The 23314-nt window shown below is 49.9% G+C and overlaps 1 protein-coding gene across 6 annotated transcripts; it reads right to left on the bottom strand.

The window, feature by feature from the left end:
- Positions 1-3349: 3349 nt before the first annotated feature.
- FLCN (folliculin) lies at positions 3350-22571 on the bottom strand. Of its 6 annotated transcripts, none has more exons than XM_034989775.1 (13): positions 22493-22571; positions 20051-20171; positions 17624-17896; positions 16229-16375; positions 14553-14774; positions 13144-13304; positions 11519-11610; positions 9724-9914; positions 7864-7977; positions 6922-7045; positions 5748-5879; positions 5539-5644; positions 3350-4646 (listed from the first exon to the last, which is right to left on the bottom strand). In XM_034989775.1, exons 1-13 carry the CDS (start codon positions 22540-22542, stop codon positions 4445-4447), a joined length of 1935 nt encoding a protein of 644 aa, XP_034845666.1. In that variant the 5' UTR covers positions 22543-22571; the 3' UTR covers positions 3350-4444. The 6 variants fall into 6 exon arrangements, with proteins under 6 accessions (XP_034845666.1, XP_034845670.1, XP_034845672.1 ...); XM_034989779.1 differs by lacking the exon at positions 22493-22571 and adding an exon at positions 21207-22031 and having other exon boundaries at positions 19334-20171; XM_034989778.1 differs by lacking the exon at positions 22493-22571 and adding an exon at positions 20413-22030 and having other exon boundaries at positions 3556-4646.
- Positions 22572-23314: the final 743 nt, after the last annotated feature.

The raw sequence follows: 23314 nt of genomic DNA, 5'->3' as shown, positions 1-23314 counted from the left end.
TTAGGGGCACCTGGGTGGCTCAGTCAGTTAAGCTTCTGAGTCTTGATCTTAGCTCAGGTCTTGATTTCAGTGTCATAAGTTCAAGCCCCACATCAGGCTCCATGCTCAGTGGGGAGTCTGCTTGAAGATTCTCTCCCTCTGCACCTCCCCCCACTTGCATGCTCTCTAAAATAAATAAATCTTCTAAAAAATGCAAAGCATGCTGTTTAACTTCCACAATTTTGTGAATTTTCCGGTTTTATGTTATTGGTATCTAACTTCATCCCATTGTGGTCAGAGAAAATACTTTGTATATCTTTTAAAATCTACTGAGATTTCATCTGTGGCCTCACATAGGGCCTATCCTGGCAAATGACCCAAGTGCCCTTGAGAAGAGCATTATGTGCCACTCACTGTTGTTGGGCAGAGTGCTCTGTGCGTATCTGTTAGATCCGGCAGGTTTATTGTGTTTGGCCCTCTATTTCTTTATCTTCTGTCTGGTTCTATTCATTATTGAGTAGGGTATTGAAATCTATTATTATAGAAAGATCTATTCATCCCTTCCCTTTTTTGCTTCATATATTTTGATGGTCTGTCATTAGGTGTGTAAATGTTTATCACCGTCATACCTTCTTGCCGTATTGAGCCTTTTATTAATATATACCATCCTTCTTTTTCTCTTGCAACCTTTTGTGATTCAAAATTGATTTTACTTGGGGCGACTGGGTGGCTCAGTCATTAAGCGTCTGCCTTCTGCTCAGGTCATGATCCCAGGGGCCTGGGATTGAGCCCCGCATTGGGCTCTCTGCTTAGCGGGAAGCCTGCTTCTCCCTCTTCCATTCTCCCTGCTTGTGTTCCCTCTCTCGCTGTCAAATAAATAAAATCTTTTTTTAAAAATTGATTTTACTTGATATTAGTATAACCACTCCTGCTCTCTTATTTGCATCGAGTATCTTTTCCACCCTTTCACTTTCAACTGTGTTTTTGCTATTATTATTATTTTTGGATCTCAAATGAGTCTCTTGTAAAGGGCATTTAATTAGATCATGTGCTTTTATCTATTCTACTAAGCTCTGTCTTTTGATTGGTTTAATCCATTTACCTTGATTACTAACAAGGAGGGGCTAACTTCTGTCATTGTGCTGTTTTCTATGCATGCTATAGCTTTTTTGCTCATTTCCTACACTCCTGTCTTCTTTCAGTGTTGATTTTTTGTAGTGAAATGTTTAAATTCCTTTTTAATTTCCATTTGTATATAGACTATAGCTATTTTCTCTGTGGTTACCCTGGGGACTACATTTAACATCCTGAAGTTAGAATGCTCTAATCTGAATTTATAGCAGATTAACTTCAATAACATACAAAAACTCGACTCCTTTCCCACTCTTCTGTTGTTGATGTCACAAAATTATATCTTTATACATTGTGCGCCCCAAAACATAAACTAATAATTCTTCTAAGTACATTAGTCTCCTACATTATGTTGAAAACAAGATCTGGAGTTACAAACTAAAGTTAAAATAATACCAACTTTTACACTATTTTTTTCTTTAAATGTGCTTCCTAAATCATGTGGAAACAAAGAGTAGTTACAAACAATTGCTATAATACTAGCTTTTGTAATTGCCCAGGATCTACGTTTATTGAGATCTTTATTTCTCCACATGGCTTTGAGGTGCAGATGGTGTCCTGTCATTTCACCTTGCAGGACTCCTGGGAGCATTTCTTGCAGGACGGGTCTAGTGGTCACAAACTGCCCCCTCTCTTATCTGGGAATGTCTTGATTTCCCCCGACTTTTGAACAGTTTTGCTGGATACAGGATTCTTGGTTGACAGGGTTTGGGTTTTTTTGTTTTGTTTTGTTTTTATTTTTTGTGGGGTTTTTTTGCTTTAGCACTTTACATATATTGCCACGCTGTCTTCTGGCCTCCCATGTTTCTGATGAGAAATCTGTATGTATTCTTACTGAAGATCTCCTGTGAGTGATGATTTGCTTCTCTCTTGTTGCTTTCAAGATTTGCTCTTCATCTTTTGGAAGTTTGATTAGAATGTTTTCAGTGTAGCTCTTTCTGAGTTCATTCCACTTGGGAGTTTTTGAGCTTCTTGTATATTTATGTTCCTATCTTTCATCAAATTTGGTTAGTTTTCAGCCATCCTTTCTTCGAATGTTCTCTGCCCCTTTCTCTCCTGGGACTCCTGCAATGTGTATGTTGATCCTTTTGATGGTGTCCCATAGTTCTCTTAGGTTCTGTCCACTCTCTTCAATTTTTCTGTTAGGCCTCAGTGATGTCCACTGTTTTATCTTCAAGTTCACTGATTCTTCTACCTGCTCAAATCAGCCTTTGAGTCACTCTGATGAATTCTTCATTTCAGTTGTAGTTTTCAGCTCTGGAATTGTTTTCCTTTTAGGTTTTGTTTCTTTATATTTCCATTTTGTTTACACATTTTCTTGGCTTTCTTCACATCTTCCTTTAGTTCTGTGAGCATCTTTAAGACAGTTGTTTTAAAGTCTTTGTTTAGTGTATCTACCATTAAGTCTTTTTCAGGGACAGATTCTGTTGATACTTTTTTCCTTTGAATGGGACATACTTTCCTTTTTCTTTGTATGCCTTGTGATTTTCTGTTAACACTAGACATTTAAATCTAATAATGTGATAACTGAAAATCAGATACTCCCCCTTCCCCGAGGTTCCGTTTTTTTTTTTTTTGTCTTTTATTTTTATGGCTGTAGGCTTTCTCTTTGCCAGGATCAGACTGAAGTATAAACCTACATTTTTCTCAGGTCTTTTCTGAGCCCTTCCTTGGGCATGCACAGTTTCTTATATCCCCTGTATATGCACTTGTTTTTGAATGCCCTTGTTTTTTGTCCTGAATTTCCTGAAAGGGGAAACACACACACACACACACACACAGCTGAAGGAGGGGAAAGGGCACTGGACCATTAAGTCTCCTGGCAGCCAGAGGGTAAGGGCTTGCAACAGTGACTGCCAGGCTCTTTGCACCACCGTGATCAGAAGCAACAACCAGTAATCAGAGCACAGATTCCCCCCTAGTTGTAGTCTAGGCTCCTTTTCACCCACCATAGCTCCCATATGGTATATGCAGCCCCGTCCGGGAACACCTGCACACCTGCTCTGTGGCTGGGGGCAGGGGATGGGTAGTGCTACTGTGCTCTGAGCTGAAATTGATCAAAAGTAACCACAATGTACAGTCCAAGTCTTCTAGAATTTGCAAGCCTTTAACAGACCCCAGAGTTTCAAAATAGTTCCATCACAGGTGTTATTTTAGCCATAGTATTTTCTGTTACTGATCCCGTGGAAATTCTAGGTTATCAAACCAACAAAACCTTGTAGTCAACAGTTTATAAAAATACATCTTTATTGTGTTTCAATGTTCCTGCATGATAGATACCTAGTCATATAAACTTAGTTTCCATGTTAAATATAAATTAAGCAAACACACCAAAAAAACTATAAACAAATCAGCAAATCTGCTGGAAAAATCCCTCCAAGCCATGAATCCTTATTAAAAGTGCATGCTGGGATGATGAAACTATCTTAAATCACCATACTCTGAAAATTGTTACCTGTAGCCAAATCTAAATGTTTAAAGAAGCAATAAAGGGCAAAGTGACATGGAATAAAACCATGGTGGGTTTCTCAACTCCACATCCAGTGAGTTAGGCAAGTCAAATGGCTCCATCTGACATTTCAGCAAAGTATCACCTTTGTGTAAAAAAAAAAAGATCAGGGGCCTGTCCTCAAGCTACAGGGAAATGTCCAAGCAATCACAGGAGAGCATGGCCAGAAGACTTCGTAGTCACATGGTTCCAGAACATGAATCCCAAAGGGCCCAAAAATGAGGAAACATCTATTCCACCCCAAAAGCCATTCCCAGAGCTCAAAACCAGATTACTAACGATGACTAAGGATCGGCACATGTCCTGAAAATTCACAACCGTAGCAAAACATACAACATATATAAACATATATAAAACCTGGAAAAGTCTTGAATATCAGAATAGAAAGGTTCAAACATGAACCTTGAGAGGTTTGTTACTGCGGCCAAAATACCCAAGTTGGGACTGGCCTGACATGTTTTTCCTATAAATTTTGAGTCTAAATCCTTGAGAGACATAAGATGCATGTCCTCCTTAGTCTTCTCTCATAGGGTGCTCAAACACAGGGGACCTACTGTCCCAAGTCTCCCACGGCCCTCTTTAGGGCTAGAGCAATTCAAACAGCTTGTGGAATGGTGCCGAAAACTATACCAGGTCCAAATCCCACACGGAGGGCAAGGTTCAGCTGCGAGGGTTTCCACTGCTTGCTAGGAAAGAACTCCATGCCGGCAGTTCAGAAACAAAAGCAGTGTGTGACTGCCGTCAGAGACCCATCCTTGAGTTCGGCGGCGGGGATGCTAATCACTTCTGCGAACGTGAGCATGGGCTCACGTTCCCACGGTGGGGTCAATTACGAGGCTCTGAGGCTGTGGGGCTGCGGACCGTGGACATGAGGTGGGACTTGTAGGTTTTGCTCAGGCCCGTCATCCAGAACTTGAGCAGCTTGACATTGTCCTCTTCAGATGCTCCGAGGATACTCAGGAGCTTCTGCGTGTCCTCTTTGGGCCGACTGTCCACCTTGGTGAATTTGAAAAGGACCTTCACTTTGCTGAAGAAAACCAAACACACAATGCTCAGATACCACAGCAAAATCACACCACGGTTCAGGGCCTGAGGCCTAACGGCTTCAAGGCCAGCACACAGAGTGGCGGCTCAGGACCCAGCACGCTCCAGCACCTCTCCCCGGCCGGGCAGTTCTAACCCTGCGTAATGAGGCCGCTGCCTCAAAATGGGGGGAAAAGCCCATTTTCTTTTAAATTCATTAAAGGAATTTGTGGCTCCTTAGCTTCACTGTATTATTGGAAATTAGGACAATGTCTAACTGAATTTCACAAAAAATTACTAAAGGAAACTTATTAGGGAAATAAATAACTAGTCTAACTTTAACGGAAAAGAAACATCTGTCATCTGGCTTTCAGATTTTTTTTTTTTTTAAAGATTTTATTTACTTGAGAGAGAAAGAGAGGGAGATGGAGCATGAATGGGGAGGAGGGGAAGAGGGAGAGGGAGAATCAGCTCCCTGCTGAGCAGGGAGCCCGACTCGGGACTCAATCCCAGGACCCTGAGATTATGACCTGAGCTGAAGGCAGATGTTTAACTGGCTGAGCCACCCAGATGCCCCTGGCTTTCAGATTTTTAAAGTTAATTAAGCAGCAAAATTAACTACTTCTCTTGGAGGCAATTGTCACCGCCATCTCACAGAGGAGCATCGTGAGGACTAGGAGTGCCGCCTTGCTCAAGGTCACCCAGCTAAGAGACTAAATGGCAAAGATGCTATTTGAACCCCTGCTCTGAATCTCTATTCTACCCCACTTCTCAGGGAGGCCACAACTTTTTCTGAAAATAGCTCCCGGCTCTTGCCAGCAGAACGTAACTGCTACTGGCTGCCCAGCACCCCCATGAGAAAGCAGACTCCAGGGGCCAACGCGGGGTGTGCTTACTTCATCCACTCTTCCTTAAGGCAGACGAGGCACTGGTCCACCACACCCACAGACAGGTTCTGGTTGGTCAGAGCTGCTTCCATCTTATTCAGGATGGTGGGGCCAACTGGGAACAAGGGCGGGTTGTCAGCATGGGCGAGCGAGAGGCAGCCTCAGCGTTCTTCTCCCCACTCACCGTGGTGAAAGGGAGGCGGCTCGGCAGCACCCACCTCGGTCCGCAGCTACAGGACTTCCACTGGTCACAACAAACTCGTACTTGCTGAGGGACTGGTCATCCTCGCACCCGGCTGGGTGGAGGCTGGAGCGAGGGGCTGAATGGGCCTCCACGACGACAGCAAATTCTGCAGCAGCACAAAATGCACCGCGCTGGAAGGCGAGCCCCTGCCCCCAGGGAGCCTGCTGCCCGCCGCCAACGCTCCCAAGTCCGTCTCGGATCTAAGAGCGGAAAGCCGCCTCCCTGACTAACGCCTGGCCACTGAAAACCTTCTGCAGTGTATCTGTTAGCAGAGTTAAGGGCCACCTCTTGCCTCAGTTAATGTGTTATCTTCCAGTAACTACTAATTATGTATCTGAAATTCACTTAATGCCAAACAGCCCTGTGACGGCGGTCCCCACGTTAGTCCCATTTTATGACAGGGAAAGAGAGTCAAAGAAGCTAAGTGGTTTGGCTCAAGGGCGTACTGCCAGGAGTGGTTAAGAATTTCAAGCTCATCTTTGAAAACAGGAGCCTGTGTTCCAAAAAAAAGGTGCTGCCTCTCAGGGACTCAGGACCCAGCCTGGGATGCTGAACGCAGTGGCAGCTCAGGACTGCTGAGCACCAAATGCCCTGCCGATCGGGCTTCCGGCCATCTCGCAGCGTGCTCGGGGAGGCCACTGGCTTGCCCGGGGAGCCTGGGATTTCTACCCAAGCAGACTCCTGAGCTCCTCAAACCAAAGACAAGGATGCTAATTAGATTCCTGGCTCTCAGCCCAGAGGAGTAAGCCTGTCTGGGCTGAGGGCAGAGCCAGGCCCCGCTGTACCAGTGAATGTCAAGGCTGGATTTAAGGCACAGACAAGAAAAGAGTTGCCTCCCGAATCTTGCTGGCAGAACAGCACGACAAACCTCTGACATCCGTCTGTGTTGTTTCCATTCCCAGGACTGTAACCTGCCCTCCACCAAGAACCACGCCCAGCAAGCCACCCTCACTCTGAGACTGTCCTGTCCAACCCTCGCCCATTTTAAAGACAGAAAACAGAGGCCAAAGCCACAGGGAAAGCTGGTCCTCCTGCTTTTGAGCAGCCAGCATTCCCACAGGCAGCATCCTCAGATCCACAGCTAAGACGCAGTTCCACTTCTGAGCCCACAGGTTCAGGACCTTGGCTCAGACAGGAGAGGGATGTACCTGAGGCCAGCACGTGGGAGGGGATCTGCACGTGTGGGCTGAGCCCCAGGAAGTTGCAGCGGTAGGCCTCCTCGTACTGGTTGCTGTAAGGGATGATGCGGACACAGCCCACTGGCAGCATCGTCTAGAGAGGACACAGTGACTCGGATCTGATGCTAGCTGGAACATGCCCCGCCCGTCACCATCACCCACCCCCCGTGTGCCCTCCGCAGTCGGTCTAAAGCCTCTCTCCTCCCAGAAGGCGTTCCTGGTCACTTGGCCCCACTGCGGTGTCTCCTGCATGGCCCAACTCCTAATCCAGCAATCAATCATACAGGATTTATGCTACCTCTTGTTTTGTGGTATTAATCTTTCTATTATTCTTTGACTTCTCAGATGTTTGTCTCTCTTCCCTCACTCCAAAAAGAGATTATAAGCTTTTTGAGAGATTCTGTCATATTCATTTTGTGCCCTCACAGGCCTAGGCAGATATTAAGCATGAACAAGGTTTCTGAGGACTTAAATATCATCAGCCAGACCTGGGCCTTGGCACCCACTACACTTCTGAGGTGCAGGCAGCATGGTAGACCCGCATCTCACCTGACTCATCAGGAATGTTCTGTGCACAGGGACATGTGATGACTCAAACCTGCTTCTAAGGCAGCTATGAACCATGCCAACGGCTTCTTAGAGGGATCCGGGGGTTGGGGGTAGGGTAGTTAGTTATCACTCTATCAAGATAGCACAGACTCCTTCCACTGGAAATAACAACCATCGAGGACTGCCATTTTCAACAGTGGAGAAAAAGCACAGATCTCAGATTCAGGCATGAACCTTTGGACTGAGCCATCCCTGAATCCTAACATTAACACCCACGGTCAGGATTTAAAAAAAAAAACAAAACAAAACACCTAGGCAAACACCGTCCCGCTATAAAACACTTACAAGAAAAGCTACTCTTACCCGAAGAACTTCAAAAGCTGACTGGACAAGGTCTGCGTCTCTACTTTTCCAGATCACTTGGTTCCCCATGAGAACATGCCAGGCCAACATGCGAAAGGACGGGGCACCCAGGACCTGAAAGATACAGTTCAGTGCTTTCTGCCCTGAATTTTCTTTTGTGCAACCAAAATTATTTGTGTTCTCTGTAGAGTGAAGGAAGATGGGTTGAAGAGAGGGAAGGGCAGGCTGACTTGCCCGCGGTCAGGAGGAGGCAGGTGGAGGCCTCTGAATGAGCACCTGGAAGCCTGATCCCAAAGCCCTGGCACACTGTAGGATCTTTTCCCCAATTTTATTTTTAAAAACTTGAAGCAGAAGGGGCGCCTGGGTGGCTCAGTTGTTAAGCGTTTGCCTTCAGCTCGGGTCACGATCCCAGGGTCCTGGGATTGAGCCCCGCATTGGGCTCCCTGCTCGGCCAGGAACCTGCTTCTCCCTCTCCCACTCCCCCTGCTTGTGTTCCCTCTCTAGCCGTCTCTCTCCCTCTCTCTGTCAAATAAATAAATAAAATCTTAAAACAAACAAACAAAAACCTTGAAGCAGAAAATGTGTTAGCTATTTGCAACATTCACTTTCTCTCTCTCTCTACACCATCTTGCCGAATCACGTCAAAGTAAGGGACAGGCAGCATGACGCTTCAGGACCCAGGAAGGACAAGGGCTCTCCTACAGAACCCCAGTACACACCACCCCCAGAAACACCACACAGATGTGCCATCAACCCAGTATCCGCAGCTCCAAATCTCTAACAATGTCCTTGACAGCTGTTTTCTTTCAATCCAGGAGTCCCTTAAGGATCAAAGACTGTTTCATTTATTCTACTGTCTACCCCGTTTTATGCCAGAACAGTCCCTCTGTCCACCTGACTCTTTGTAACTTCTCTGACACTGGAGTTTTGGGGGAGTTCAGTCTGTTATCCTTTAACTTATAAGATGGCTTTTTTAAAAAAAGGGGGAGGCTAGAAATATTACATTTTCCAAAACTCCTATAGCTTCAAAATACCCCCACCTCCCCTGGGATTGAAGATTCCTTCTAATTTTGATCCACGTAAGCAATCGACAAGGACGATTTTAGCCAAATACACGGTTTTGGTGGGTGAATGTTCCTCATTCAGAAGCCCCACAGAGCATCTGCCATTAAATCAGTCTTTACTCCATTTTTCAAAACAGAAATAACTACCTTTTGTTAAAACTCATCCTCATTGTAAAAGTAATCACAGAAAAACATAAAAAGGGACTGCCCTTGTAATCTTGTCATCTCTTTTTCCCGTCCAACCGAACATAACCATGGTCGACACTGTTGGGTGAGGCCTGTCTCCAGCACGCATGTATATAAACACGCACACCACCCTGTATGATATATTGGATGCTTTCCTCTCTGTATTTAAGGACATTCCATTGTTTGGGTGGAATTCCTATGGATGGACATCCAGATTCCTTCCAATTTTCTGCAAGAAGGGCCATAATTTGCACTTTGCAAAGCGTCTAAGGCCGCGCGCAAACCAACAGTGCCATGAACAGCATTTCCTTTAAAAGGTTCCAGCGTGACAAGGTCAGAGGACCATGAGAAGCCAACCATGCAGGGCTTTCTGTATAAAAGACACCTACGTCAGCACTAAAAGGGGAGCACTGTGCCTGTGGCTGAGATACCCCACACAGCCCCAGCTGTCTTTGGCCAGCCATCGAGGGCTTTTGGTTACTCCTAACCAATCAACCCCCACTGGGTCTGAACATCCTGGGCCTAAAGGACAAAGTGTGCTGGATGAGGAGGAGGGGACTGGGCTCTTCTCCATAGTTTCTGAATGGGGGTCTACCCCTCTGCCGCCTACCTGCCTCATGTGCCGAAGGGACTTAAAGACAGACATCTTTCGGGGCTGCCAGTTTCCACAGTCTGAGAGCAAGGAAGAATCTGTTGGGCACTTGGTCAGCTCCCGCCCCTCTGCACCCTCTGGCAAGACAGGAGCTTTCTCCTCCTCTTCAGCCTCGGAGTTGTCCCAGCTTTCGGATTCCTCTTCCAAGTCTGCAAGGTGGACAACAAAGACATTTATGAAACATGCTGTCCCTGGATGCCTTCACTCCCCAAATGCGACAGCGCTGTGGTGTCCACTGTAGCCCAAGGCATTCCTGATTTCTGGTTTGGGCCAGTATCTATACCATTTGTCCTCGGAGCCCTGCGGGGAGCAGGGAGGGCCAAGTCTGTTTACTTACTTACTCAGCTCAAAGCCTCACGCTGCATTACGAGGCAGGCACCCGCGAGACTGTGAGCTGCTCGTGGTCATGGGATGATTCAAAGCAACGACGAGAAGGAGGATAGTGCGTTCACTTCCCACTTCCCACTCAGGCACTATTCTAAAGGCTTCCACACATTCTTTCACTTCCTCCTTTCAACTGTCCTGAGGTCAGTACTACTCTCCGCATTTTACAGAAAAAGAAATACTTGTTATTTCCATTAATCTCTGTGACAACCATCACAACTAAGGACATCTTCACTCCATAATCCAAGTGAGATCCACAGGGAAGAGGTCTTGTCTGGTCACAGAACGTGCGAGAGGAGCAGAGCCAGGATCTGAAGCCAGGTCTGTCCAAATCCAGAGTGTGTGCTCCGAACTAAAATACAGTCTAACACATGACGGCCCTGCATGCCTGCATGTCTCTTGCCTAAAAGCTCTGATGTACTTGGCTCTCTCTAAGTACTCTCACCAACAGACTACCCTTGCCGTTTTCACTACCCTAGAAATTTGAAATCACAATAATAAAGGGTTCTAGGGTCCGCTGATCCGCGAGGGCGTGAAGGTGGACCACAAGTTTTTGTCTTTCGGAGCATACCCTGCCCGCGCTGAAACTCTACTCCCTTTCTTCCACTCAGGAAAGCATGCTGGAATCCAAGTGCGTGCAAAGTCACCTGACTACAGGAATAACCTTGAAACAGTTCCAATTTATTAAGGCCAATTACCTGCACCCTGAAGCACATCAAGTGTTACTCGTAACACACTACACACAACTTACATCGCAGTCTGGTTTACCCAAGCCCAAAGCTGAGGCTGCTGACCTAGGTCACCAAGAATCAAATCATCTCCGAAAGAGCAGCTCAGCCAGGATTGAGAGCAGAGGTTCCTGGGCTGGTACACGCCACAGCAGCATGCCCTGGGAAGTTACTTAAAACACAGGATCCTGAGCCCCAGATGTGCAGCTCCGATCAAAAACCTGGGGAGGACTACCCAGACATTGGTAAGGCTTGGGAACCACCCTTGATGGAAACCCTGGGTCCACCTGAAGCATAACATTTTATTGTTCAAGTGTCTAGAGAAGGCAAGCACCTGGGGATCATAGGACAGAGACAAGAAAACCTTCCATCAATCCATCTTCCCCACCGCCTAACAGCCCTCAATAGCAGACTTTCCCAGGCTGCCCAGGGTGGTAGATGCCTTCATGTGACTGTCAAGAAAAAGGAGACAGGAAACCACACTAAAAACACTAAGGCCAAAGGGCGAGCTCTTGCAGATGTTCCTCCTGGGTTACTGATCCTAGGGTCCCCTTCAACAGGATGGAGGGCCGGGGGGCTGTGAGATGGGCCCCGACAGCCGCTGCAGGCAGAGGTGTCCAGCACAAGCACTCCCAGCTCACCTGCAAGCTTCTCCATCTGGACCAAGGTGTCCTCGGTGGGCGCACCCTCCAGGAGCTTCTCAGTCAGCCGGCTGCCACACGCCTTCAGGAGCCTGGAGAGCAAAGCACCACCTATGAGGTCTTCTTGCCACAATGAAAATGGAACCTGAAGCCTATCAAGCCTTTTAATCTACTAGTTCACAGAAAATATGGGTATAGAAGATCCTGTTGCACAGACCCACAAAGTCACAATCAGCCAAATCCAAAGGGAGCATTCTATAGCACAAATGACCCAGGTCCCCCAACAAGAGGTATGGAAAACTCTGTGGCAGAGGCATCGGAGAAACTGCTCTAGACTAAGAACAGAACGAGGTGCATGCTGCGCAGCTGTGATCTGATCCCATTTCAAAAATCAATCCTGAACAAGAAAACAGGAAAACTGAACACGGATTGGGCTGGCTGATGCTAAGGAATTTGTCAATTTTGTTGGATATGGTTTTATATTTGAAATGATACAACTAAGATCCACTTTAAAAAAGATATTTCAGGGGCGCCTGGGTGGGTCAGTTGGTTAAGCGTCTGCCTTCAGCTCAGGTCACGGTCCCAGGGTCCTGGGATCAAGCCCCGCATCGGGCTCCCTGCTCCGCAGGAAGCCTGCTTCTCCCTCTCCCACTCCCCCTGCTTGTGTTCCCTCTCTCGCTGTGTCTGTCTCTGTCAAATAAATACATACATACATACGTAAAATAAAATAAAAATAAAAAAGTATTTCAAGAAAAAGGGAGGGGACAGAAAGAGCCGTAAAATGTTGGCAACTGCTACAGCTGGATGATGAGGGTATGCAGTTCACTGTACTGTTTATTCTACTGTGGGTCTGTCTGAAAATCTCTCCTAGATGATTTTCTGTAGGGCATGGGAGACAGAGACTTTCTCTTTTGTTCATAGGTCCTCAGGAACTACCCTCGAAGATCTTTGTTCCAGGTATGCACGGCCTCTGCACCCGGACCTGATTTGGGCGACGAGGCCCCAGACTCGTAGCCACGGCTGCACAAGGATGTCTTTGGGAGAGGTACATCTTGCAATGGAAGGAACAGAAACAATCTGAGGCCAGAGGACAGACTGTGGTGATGTTCAGAAGACGGAGGCAATCCTTTCCTCCTGACCAGGCAGGTCTGAGTGCCCCAGCACACTCCTAACAGACGGCCTGTGCGGGAAGGGCCCCCAGCAGCCCGCACCGAGCTGCAAGAGGGGTGCAAACCTCGGACCGCTGCAGCCCTGACTGATGAACCCCTGAGCAGCCCAGCCAGAACCATCCAGGCCAGCCACTCCCAAATTCCTGACCCACAGAGCTGTGTGACATAAAGCTCTGTTGTTGGAGACAAAAAAGGGAGATCACTGCTCTTGGCGTGCGAGCATCATCTTAAACATATGGGGAAGTGAGGGCCCTCTCAGTCTGTTTTCTATATGCCCGAGGGAAGATGCCTAGAGGAAAAGCAGGACGCAGGTCAGCGCCTGCCAACAAGTACCCGGCACAGAGGCACCCGGGAAACTCAGCCAACGACGGTTTCCCCAGATTCATGCGGCACCCACCCAGTACACCGTGACTGCTCTCACTCTAACAGTCGCTGAAACCCTGCAAACGTGGTTACCAAGCAAAGGAGGTGTGAAGGCATGCCCACAAGTTGTCATCGCTCGTCAAGGATGTCAACGAACGAGCCGCATTGCCGTTGCGTTGATGCAGGAAGGGTGTGAAGGCCGTGTTCATCCTCTGGGCACGCTGCGGGCAGCCAAACTGCTCTGCCTCAAACACCTGAAATGCAAAGGGAACAGGCGGCCTTTGAGCAAAACAGAAGCAGCCGAGCAGCCCAGAGCCAGCTCGTTCACAGCCAACTTCCTGGATCCTACTCCAGAAGATTCTGTCCCATTCTGCTGTCCTGATGCAGGCCACAGAAAAGTGCCCCCGGTCTCCTCACCCCAAACAGAACGGTTTCTGCCTCACAGCTTAATGAGAAGCTACCTGAGGAAGAGGAAGCAGTTAAGAATTTCTCCTGTGTCCTCTCCCACAACCAACTCATTAGGCACCCGATGGGCACTCAGGTGGTACAGGAGCTTGCGTGCTCATCACTGCTGTTCTTCACGTCCTTCCAGTCCCCTGCCCCCCGTCCCAGCACATGGAGGCTTTCAGTGAGAGACCTGGTGCGGGTGGGACATGTGCCCTGTTCTGGCACGGAGGTGAGAGAGGAACGAGGCCCTCCAGCACCATCTACGGCCTCTCGCAGGGAAATCAGCAACGTTCCGATACGGATGTTGCTCCAGCTGCTGGGCTGGCTACAATGAGTAGATCCTCCCATCCCTGCAATGGACACACAACACGACCAACAACAAAACACTGTGGGACGCCGGGTGGCTCAGTCGGTTGAGCATCGGGCTCTCGGTTTTTGGCTCAGGTCATGATCTCAGCGTCATGGAATCAAGCCCTGTGTCAGGCTCCACACTGGGCGTGAAGGCTGCTTGGGATTCTCTCTCTCCCTGTCCCTCTGCTCCCACCCCGCTCTCTCTCCAAACAAAAAACTCCACCAAGGCCCCAAACAAAACATAAAAAACAAACAAAAAACCCAAACAAAACAGAAGAAAACCCCCCCAAAGGGTGTGGTTTTAGGCCACTGAGGTTTGGGGGCTGTCTGTCACAGCACAACCAGGCCTGCTCTGAGGACGTGATGCCATAGCTGGGGGTCTACGCTGGTGATGGTCTACGACACGCTTCATGAACAGGCTTCCAAATGAAGGCCAGAGGGAGCAAAGACACCAGGGCCTGTGAACGCAGTGAAGGAGCCAGAGCTGAATGGGAACTGGGACAACAGTGGACTCAAGAGAGGCCAGTGAAGCAAGCAGGACTGATGGCCACAGCCCTGACTCTGAAGTCAAAGACCACAATTCGGACAGAGCAACGGCCGCAAGACCTAGAGATAATAAAGCCAGCTGCGCTCTGACCCCCGTCAGTGCCCAGCTCCTCCCCGACTGCCACCCACTCTCCCTGTACGTCTGTACGTGGGGTCACCTTGAGTGCCTTGCCCTGCAGTTCGTCAATGATCCCTCGGATCTTCCCAAGCAGGAAGGGCCAGGAGTTGATGAGGTAAATCCGGTCCATCATGATGGCGATGATGCTGTACCAGCGCTGGAAGCCCCTGGCCAGGCTGTCTTTGATGAAGAAAGTGTGGCTGAACACGAAACCATGCTGCTCGTCCCCAAAGAAGATAGGGCCTTCCCGGCCAGGGCAGACCTGCGAAAATCAACACTGCCTGCTGTGGTGACAGTCAAATCCTCCTCCTCCAACTTATCTTTCTGTACTAATTCACTAGCATTCATTACAGGAAGAGAGGGAAAGCTGGGGACAAGAGAGGAAAACTGCTTTCATCTGCTTCTGGGATCAAACTTTCTAAAGATAACATTTATTACCATGGATTGCAAGGGCCTGTCAAGTAGGTTCATGACCTTTTTTCTACGCCGAGCCATAAATCACTCCTGTTCAAATATTGTATCTGTTCCATACGCTGTGGCATATAGTCATAGAAGGACATATTACTCAGCAATAAAAGTGAACAAGCTACTAACACATGATTAAAAAAGAAAAAAATATCGTATCTCTTCCAGACTCAAATTGGCCAACATCACTCATTTGGAATACACTGCAGAAGGTCAAAGCAGTTACTATAGAGCCCATACAATAAAATTTGCATACTTTGTTTACAGGACAGATGTTAGGTCTCCCTCATGACACATTCACTCTTTACACACAATTCTATCAGGCACAATCATCTGCTTCTAGCTGATCAGCAGCAGGAAATAAATTTAAAAAAAAATCTTAAAAAAAAAAAAGTTAGCAGCAGGAATCAAAGTTAGTAGTAGGAAATCAAACAGAGGGAACCAGCTGAAGGTAGGTACACTGCAACCGTAAGTTAAAACTGAGAGGGGGCTTCACTGTATCTCATCAAGTGGGTACAGAGAAGGGAAGTTTTATAACTGATTTATGAATTCTTCGTGATAGGTAAAGACATAAGAACCAAGGACACCTGTGTGGCACAGTCGGTTGGGCACGCGACTCTTGGTTTCAGCTCAGGTCATGATCTCAGGGTTGTGAGATCAAGCCCCACATCAGGCTTGGCGCTCGGCATGGAGTCTGCTTGAGATTCTCTCTCCCTCTCCCCTCCCACTCATGTGTGCACACACGTGTACTTTCTCTCTAAAATAAATAAATCAATCTCAAAAACCAGAAAACCAAAAAACATAAGAGCTAAGACTTAAATTCAACAACAGGAGCTAGGAAGTTTAGGAACAAACTGATTCATCTGTTGGGAAGTGAGAGCACATGGTAACCACTAAGGCTTACAGCAATGATTGAGACAATAAAAAAGGTGATGTCTGGTATGGTGAACCACATAACCTAGAAACAGTTAATTTCTTAGAAATATGTTCATCAAGAATGGACACATAACAAAAGTTTCGTGCCTGAAACGATAAGCTAGCAACCGTTCAGAACACTGGAGTCCAACCCAACTTATTCTGGAGTTCGAGAGAACTGGGGCTGCTCCGTGCTCCCTGCTCACTGATCCCCCGTCCTCTTCGTGAAGGACTGACCTCTGTCTTCCTTTCCGTAACCAGTAGTGAACTTGTTCGGGGCATCTGGGAGTGTGTGTGATATTCCCACAGAGTCCCCTCCAGGGTCACGGTGCTCACCTCACAGCTTAGGCTCCGTACACAGGCCTGGCGGACGATGCTGAAGAGCTGGGGGTGGTTGGGGTGCTGGTGACTGACATATTTAATCGAGGTCTCTTTATCATGGCTGATATACCCGGGATGTCCAGCAGCAAGGGACCGGCAGCCCTACCACCAAGAAGGAGAAGAAAACCAATTAGTCAGGAAGCAGGCAACAAACTTTCTTATGCACATCTGAACGAGAAAACCCAATCCATTTTCCTATAAAAATAACAGGCTTCTAGAGTTACACTTCTCTGAAGATCTCAATGTTTCCCGAATAGATCTCTGAAGATCTCAGATCACAAAGATCGTCAAAGAGTATGAGTACAAGATCTAATCTGCCGAGCACTTATGTAGCAGGTATTACAAAGAGCTCTGCATGCACGGTCTCATTTAGCCCACAGTGCAACTTTATGAGATACTTATAGCGAGAAGCCTCATTCTGCAGGAGGCAAGGCGGAGGCCCGGGGTTGCAAAGTGGCTCACACAAGTGAGTGTGACTAGCCTCTGTCCTTGGTCCTGACACAACCGCTTCGCAGGGGCCTCAGGCGGCTGGTGCGGCACCCTGGGAACACAAGCTCAGAGCCCATGCTCGGGAGTGGACCTGGCTGGTGCCCGGCTGCTGCCCCTCGGGAGCCACCGCCACATGCAAGGCCTCGCATCCCAGAGGCTATCCCGCCCGGAGACCGCCCAGGACGGTACTGCGGCCAGCCGGTCCCCGTGGCAATGCCAGCTCAAGGACTCTCTCTGTCCGGCACCCTTTCCTTCCCTCCTCTCCTGCACAGCCGTCAGACTCGTTCCCAGCAGCCAGGCTCTCCCCACAGGGGCTTCCAGCAAGAAAGAGATCAGTCTTGTGCCTGCCGTCTGCTTCTCAGCGCACCCAAACTACTGTGGCTGGGGTCCTGCTCACCCTGCAGTGGCAGGGCTCACACCACTGCTGATTTCAGGTCCCGACTCGGGTCTGTCACACAAAGCAGCAGCCGGTTGAGGGAACTTAAACTTCATTCCCTAGAGCTCACACAACCACACCAAAAGTAAGAGCCAGGCCCCCAGGAAGAGGAAACCTTGCACGACACTGGACTGAGGAAGTGGAGCCGAGGATGGGCCAGGGTGCAGATGCAAGCATGCAAAGGGAAGGGCTGAAAAGCAAATGTCAACTGCGTCAACTGTCAATGTTGGCACGGGGTGGGTGGAAAAAACTAAAGCTGGGATCAAGGGAAAGAACTAAAGGGACACAGAAAGAATCGATCACATTCCACAGGGCCCACAAAGAATGGTCTGCACACCTTCCCGTCCACTGCTTAGTCCCACAGGGTCTCCTCCCGCCCACCCGATCCAAAAAGAAACGTCTCCAACACCCTGAGAGACACTTGCCTCGCACATGTCCGACTTTTTGGGCCCCGGGCTGCTGGACTCTGCGCTGGCCCCTTCCGCTGGACTGTGAGCGCGGATCCGACTGCTCATCTGAATGCCACCCTCCTCCTCCTCGGCCTGTTCGCCCTGGCCAGGGCTGTCCCCATTCCCAGCCCCTTGAGGAAGCGGGGCGTGCAGAACTTCTGTGCAAAAGAGAGTGCGGGGGCCGTGGAGCTCACAGAAGTGACAGAGAGCGACAATGGCATTCATGGTGTCCTGGAGACAGCAGGAGGCCTGCATGGGGGAGGAGAGGAAACACCATCAGCCGGCCAGCCTCTGCCCGCACCACAGAGCCCGCCCGCTGCTCTGGGGCACATCAGCAGGCTTCCCAGCCAGCAAGGCAGGTCACCCAGGCAGCCAGCCGGCCAGCCAGCCAGCGGGCCCGGCATCAGGTGCAGGGAAAACTCGGCAGACAGAGCATGGTCCCTGCCTATCAGGAGTTGCAATGGAGGGGGAGAGTGTAATTCAAGGATCACACGGAAAACCCTTCAGTTAGAGCTGTGACAGAGCTAGGAGGTGCTCAGCCCAGAGAAGAACACAAGCGCGAGGGACAATGTGGCAAACATGACACAGATCAAGGCCATAGGGGTCTGGAGGAGAGACTCATTTATTCTATCAGCAGCTGCTGTGCTGGGTGATATGCTGTTGCCCTCATGGAGCTTACCTTCTAGGAGGGGACGGACAAACTGATTGCTCTCCTATGGTGACAGCTTTCAGAAGAAAAGTATAGCAGGTGTGGGGCCGAGACTCACTGGAGGAGGTGGATGTGATTTTGGGCACAGGGGCTCTCTGAGTGAGAGCTGAAGGGAGGAAGGGAGGAAGGGAGCCATGGGGCCAAGGAGAGGGCATGACTCTGTAGAGAGTTGGGGGACGAGGGCAGAAGACCAGAAGGAGGTGGATTTTAGGGACCCTTCTAGGCCACAGTGAAGGCTGATTTTCTTCAGACTGGAGAGTCTCTGATAGGTTCTGATGAAAATATGGTAAATCTGAGTAGTGGACAGTGGCCAGGATTCAACCCTTCTCTTTAGGGGACCCTCTCTCCCATTATGGAGCCAAAGAAGGTAAGATATCCTCTGTCCTCATCCTCCCATATGGGTGTGACCAAGGCTTGACCAGTCAGCCACACCTGCCCAAGAAGCCAAACCCAGTGTGAACATGCGTGGGGGCCGGGGAGCGAGTCCCAGGCGACGGCATCCTCAAAACCCTGAGTGGTCTGTCCGTCACTGCGTCCTCCCAGCAGCCTCCCTTCTCCAGCCTGCTCGCTAACTCTGCCACCCACCCGGCATCTTGCAGACAACCTCTCAGCTGCCACGACTACCACTGCTCCTGTCCTTGTACCTGAGGGAGGGGTTGGCGCTCCAGTGACAGTGGGAATGGCAGAGGCCAACACAAAACAGACAACTCAAGACAAAGTGACAAAGACAACTCAAGACAAAGTGAGCTGGGCTGATGGGAGTCAGGCATGGGGATCAGATGGGGACTTGTGGGTGCCTGGCAGATAGGGAGAGCGGGGGCACAAGATATTCCTTAGAGGGAGGTGGGCAGCAGAGAAAGAGTTGAAGAGACAGAGCATTTAGCTGGAAGACTCTGAGTTCCATGGAGATTCTGGACCGCAGAAGCAGAGAGGAGGATGAAGGTCCAGGACACTCCAAAGACCTTTGCTTGACTCACCATCCTCACCATTCACTTCTTCCTTGCATGTCCCTGTTGACAGGTCTCCCAAACCAGCCCCCCAGAGCAGCTGCTCACTTCCATCGCATCACTCTCTCCCGTCCTCGCTTTATTTTAGTTCTCCTAGAAACTGCACTGTTTGTGTTTACCTGTATGAATGTCCCCTAAGGTGGGGGTGGGGGTCTTAGCTACAACAGTTCCTGACACACACTGCAGGTGCCACATTAAAGTTCTGGATAGATGAGTGGATTTAGGAGCTGCCTATGGAGAGAGGACAGCTGGTGCCCCAGAAAGCAGAGAGCTCATCGAGGATATCTATGGGCAGGAAAGGTTCAAGAGCACAAGCATGGGGAACACCAGAGTCTGAGAGCCTAGTGTCATGAGACCCAAGTAAGCCAAATTCACTTTATTTTTAAAGATTTTATCAAATAAGCCAAATCTAAATAGAGGTTCCACCAGGCTCACTCTGGTGAGATCAAGGAAAATGATGGTTTAAGCAATCTGTTGTGGAAGAGGGGTGAGGTGACTGACAATGGAGTAAGAATCCCAGAGGAAGAAGCACTGAGACCCAAAGGCAGAGGCTTTAACCCTGGAGAAAGGCCACATCTTCCTTTGAGAGGCATAAAAGAGAAATAAGGTTCCTTCCAGCAAAACATCCGCATGAAAGCAGCACTTGGCTAAGGTTCACCCCATTTACTGTAGAGCATCCACACGAACCTTTAAACTCAGCAAAATCACACGTGCACCATCCCGCCTAGACAAGAGCACACAAGGCCATTTCCAAATGAGTCGGGCAGGGCAACGGCGGCCATACTGCAGGTCTAAGGCCTGATGTTTTCTAGGTGAGGGGGAAAAAAAAAGAGCGGATTCTAAGAGCAACGCACTTGGTGGCGCACATAAAACCATCAAGCAGCATCTGAACGGCTTAGCAGGCCTCTTGCCTCTGAGCAGTAGCTGATGGCAAGCTGGCGCTGCAGCTAAACTTTGAGCTGAACTTTCGCACCCCTACAGCATTATTGCATAAAGGACTTCTTTAAACATAAATACGTTTACATCTTTTAAAAATACAAAACACTTACAAATACAAGGTCTTCATCCTTCCTACTCTTGGTTACAAGAGGACTGTCTTGGCAGCACCCACACCATGCCAATTTAACCCTTCAGATCTTAGGCCTTCAAGTTTCTCTCCTCAGATGGGAAGGATAGACCAGAGGTGATGTTGCTAAGCTACTTCCCAGCATCCATGGTCAACATGGGAGACTTAATTATTAATAATTTTTTTGTTTTGTTTTGTTTTTTTAAAGAAAAGCAGTCCCCATCAGGAGGACCACAGCCCCAGGCAGCTAGTGGAAGACAGGGAGGTACCACTTAACTCCAAAGTCACACAGAAAAAAGCCTGTCTCCAGGCTTTACCTGCCAGGTGATGTCAAATATCTTACTAGAACTACCCGTAAGCTGAGAAACAGAGGCCAACCCGCACCTCTCAGGTTAACCACAACTTGTGCAATCAGAATTCTGAGTAGCAGGAGGTCAGTTCTCTATTCACCCCCACTTCCAATCTGTACCAGACGTTTCCCGAAGAAAATAAACTGGCTTGAGTATGCCTAACAGTTTGGTGTTCCTTTCCTTCCTTCCAACAAGCTTTCCGGAATCCAAGGAAGAAGCCGAAATCTGCTCCCTATCGCTTCAACTTTATACCCAAAGCAAGATCCAAATACCTCGAAGGGGTAGGGCCCTTTTCTGAGGCGCTGGCCCGGCCCTGGGTCTATTTCATTCTCACTTCCTAATGAGGCTCAAAGAGCACTTTGCAAATAGAGTATCATAATGGCTCTTAACCATTAACAAGCACCAGAATTCCCTGCAGCCTCTTTACCTAGTCTTCCTTAGGGGAGTCTCATTAGGTCAGCAGCTGGATCCCAGCAAGTCCAAGGTGAAACGTTCCACAGGGGATGACTTCCAACTCAAACCCATTCACACCGCGGTGGCTCTATTATTTCTACCAACTTCACCTGGATTTCTGTTTACAAAGCTCCCTGATGACACTAGAAGGGCAAACACGGTCACGTGCCACTATTTCTCAATCTCTTCATAACAACGTTGATAATCCAATGGCTCCAGCACTTTCTCTGCTGTGACAGGGAGCCCCTACTGTCACCCTGGCTGGACACCGTGGGTGGTGCCAGGTGTCCAAGGGCTGGAGAAGCAGCACCTCCTTCCAGCAAACTCCTTCCTCCTTGTTCTCTGCCTCCAGTGGCTGCTGCTGATCACCTGGAACCTCAATCCACAATGCGCCAATCTTTGGGTAAATATTTTTTCCAGGTGATAAGGTTGCGTCCAACAATACCCAGAAAACCAGAGAGAAATGTGGTCTTCTACGCACCCTGGAGAGCACTGATCTGGGCCTATCACTTCATCAGAGTGCCCGCCTCAATGCCAGCCTGGGAGAAAAGGAATCATGACACACACCCTCTTCCCTAAACCAGAGGTAAGGCAAAACCTGGGTGGGAGGGAAGGCCAAGAGTGCAGCGTCCTGGCAACATTAGAGGAGAAAGAATCAACGACGCTGACGGGGTCTGAACCCCTGTCACGATCCGCCTCCCTTTACCGTCCGTGGATCTGCCACCCCGCCACCCCCGCCACATCTCAGGCTCTCGGCCACCCCCTCCACGCTGGCCCCTAACCTCCCCGATCACCAACACCGCACCCCAACTCGAAGCGCACTGGGGCCGCACAGCTACCCCGAAGGCTGTCAGGCTTCTCCAAGGCCCTCAGGCCCGACCCATTCCCCCTCCTCGCCCCCGGACGCGCCCCCAGCGGCGCCCGCCCGCCGCCGCCACCCGTCCCTTCCTAAGCCCTCCTCCCGGAAGCCAGGCTCCCCTCAACCTCCACGAAGCAGCCCGACGGCCCGGGTTCCAACGACCTGGACAAGCCAGGTGGCCGCTCCGGGACGCGCTCCCGCACGGGCACCGACCCCGGGGGCGCGGCGGAGACGAATTCCCGCCGGCCTGGAGAGCTCCGAGCCCGGCGCCGGCGCTCGGGCCGCGGCGCCCCTGACGGCGTCCTCCTCACAGGACCCGCCCGGCCCCCCTCTTCGAGCCCGTCGGCCCCCTGGCGCCCAGCCCCGCCGGGACGCCCGCCTGGCCTCGCGAGCCCCCGCACCTCCCGTCCGCCGCGGGAACCTCAGCGCGGGTCGCGGGAGCCCCACTCATCGGGGCCGCGGCTGCAGCGGCGGCGGCGCCGAGCCCGAGGCGCGTGACTCGGCCGGGACGTACCATCCGTCCACCCCGCGGGGGGGGCGCGGGCTGGCCGAGCGCACCTGTGCACCGCGAAGCGAGAGGGCCTTGCGCAGCCCGCACACCCGAGAAGACCGCGCGAGCCCGGCAACTCCGAACTCTGGCGGGGAACCTGAAGCGGCTGCCCGACACCGGCCTCTTCCGCCGCCCGACTTCCGCGCCTCCCCCCGCCGAGAAGTACGGAATGGTTCCAGCCTCACCGGCAGGGCTGGTGGAGAAAACCATTTCAAGGGGGGGGGGGATACTTAAAATTAAAAAAACATTTAAGAAAGAGACTTGAGGGAAAATATAGCCAGCCTAGTACTCCCGGCCCACACCGAGGAGAGAAAGAAACAGAACGTCTCGACGTTATAAAGAGCAGGGCAGTGGCTTATGGTTTCACCGTTGGCTTTGATTAAATTGCCGATGGAACCCGTCTTCTGTGGGACGCGCGGGCAGGGCGCCGGGAGGGGGCCGTCACGTGACGTGGAGCAACCGCGAGTCGCCGCCGGGAGGCTAGGTCTGCAACTGGCCGTGGGGTGCGGCGGAGTGCGCATGTGCGTGGTACCCCGGCCTACCCGAGCAGTAGTACGTCCACGGTTTTTAAAAAATATCAGTCAATTGTTAAATAATACATGTTTTTAACACTTGGGCGCCTGTCAGCCTGTCCACTTAAAGATTAATTGTGAAGCCCTCGGCGCATGATGTG

This window comes from Mirounga leonina, unplaced genomic scaffold, assembly GCF_011800145.1.
Source record: "Mirounga leonina isolate KUSES-001 unplaced genomic scaffold, KU_Mleo_1.0 Mir_488, whole genome shotgun sequence".
Classification (NCBI taxonomy): domain Eukaryota; kingdom Metazoa; phylum Chordata; class Mammalia; order Carnivora; family Phocidae; genus Mirounga; species Mirounga leonina.
This window is presented reverse-complemented; position numbering and strand designations above follow the sequence as displayed.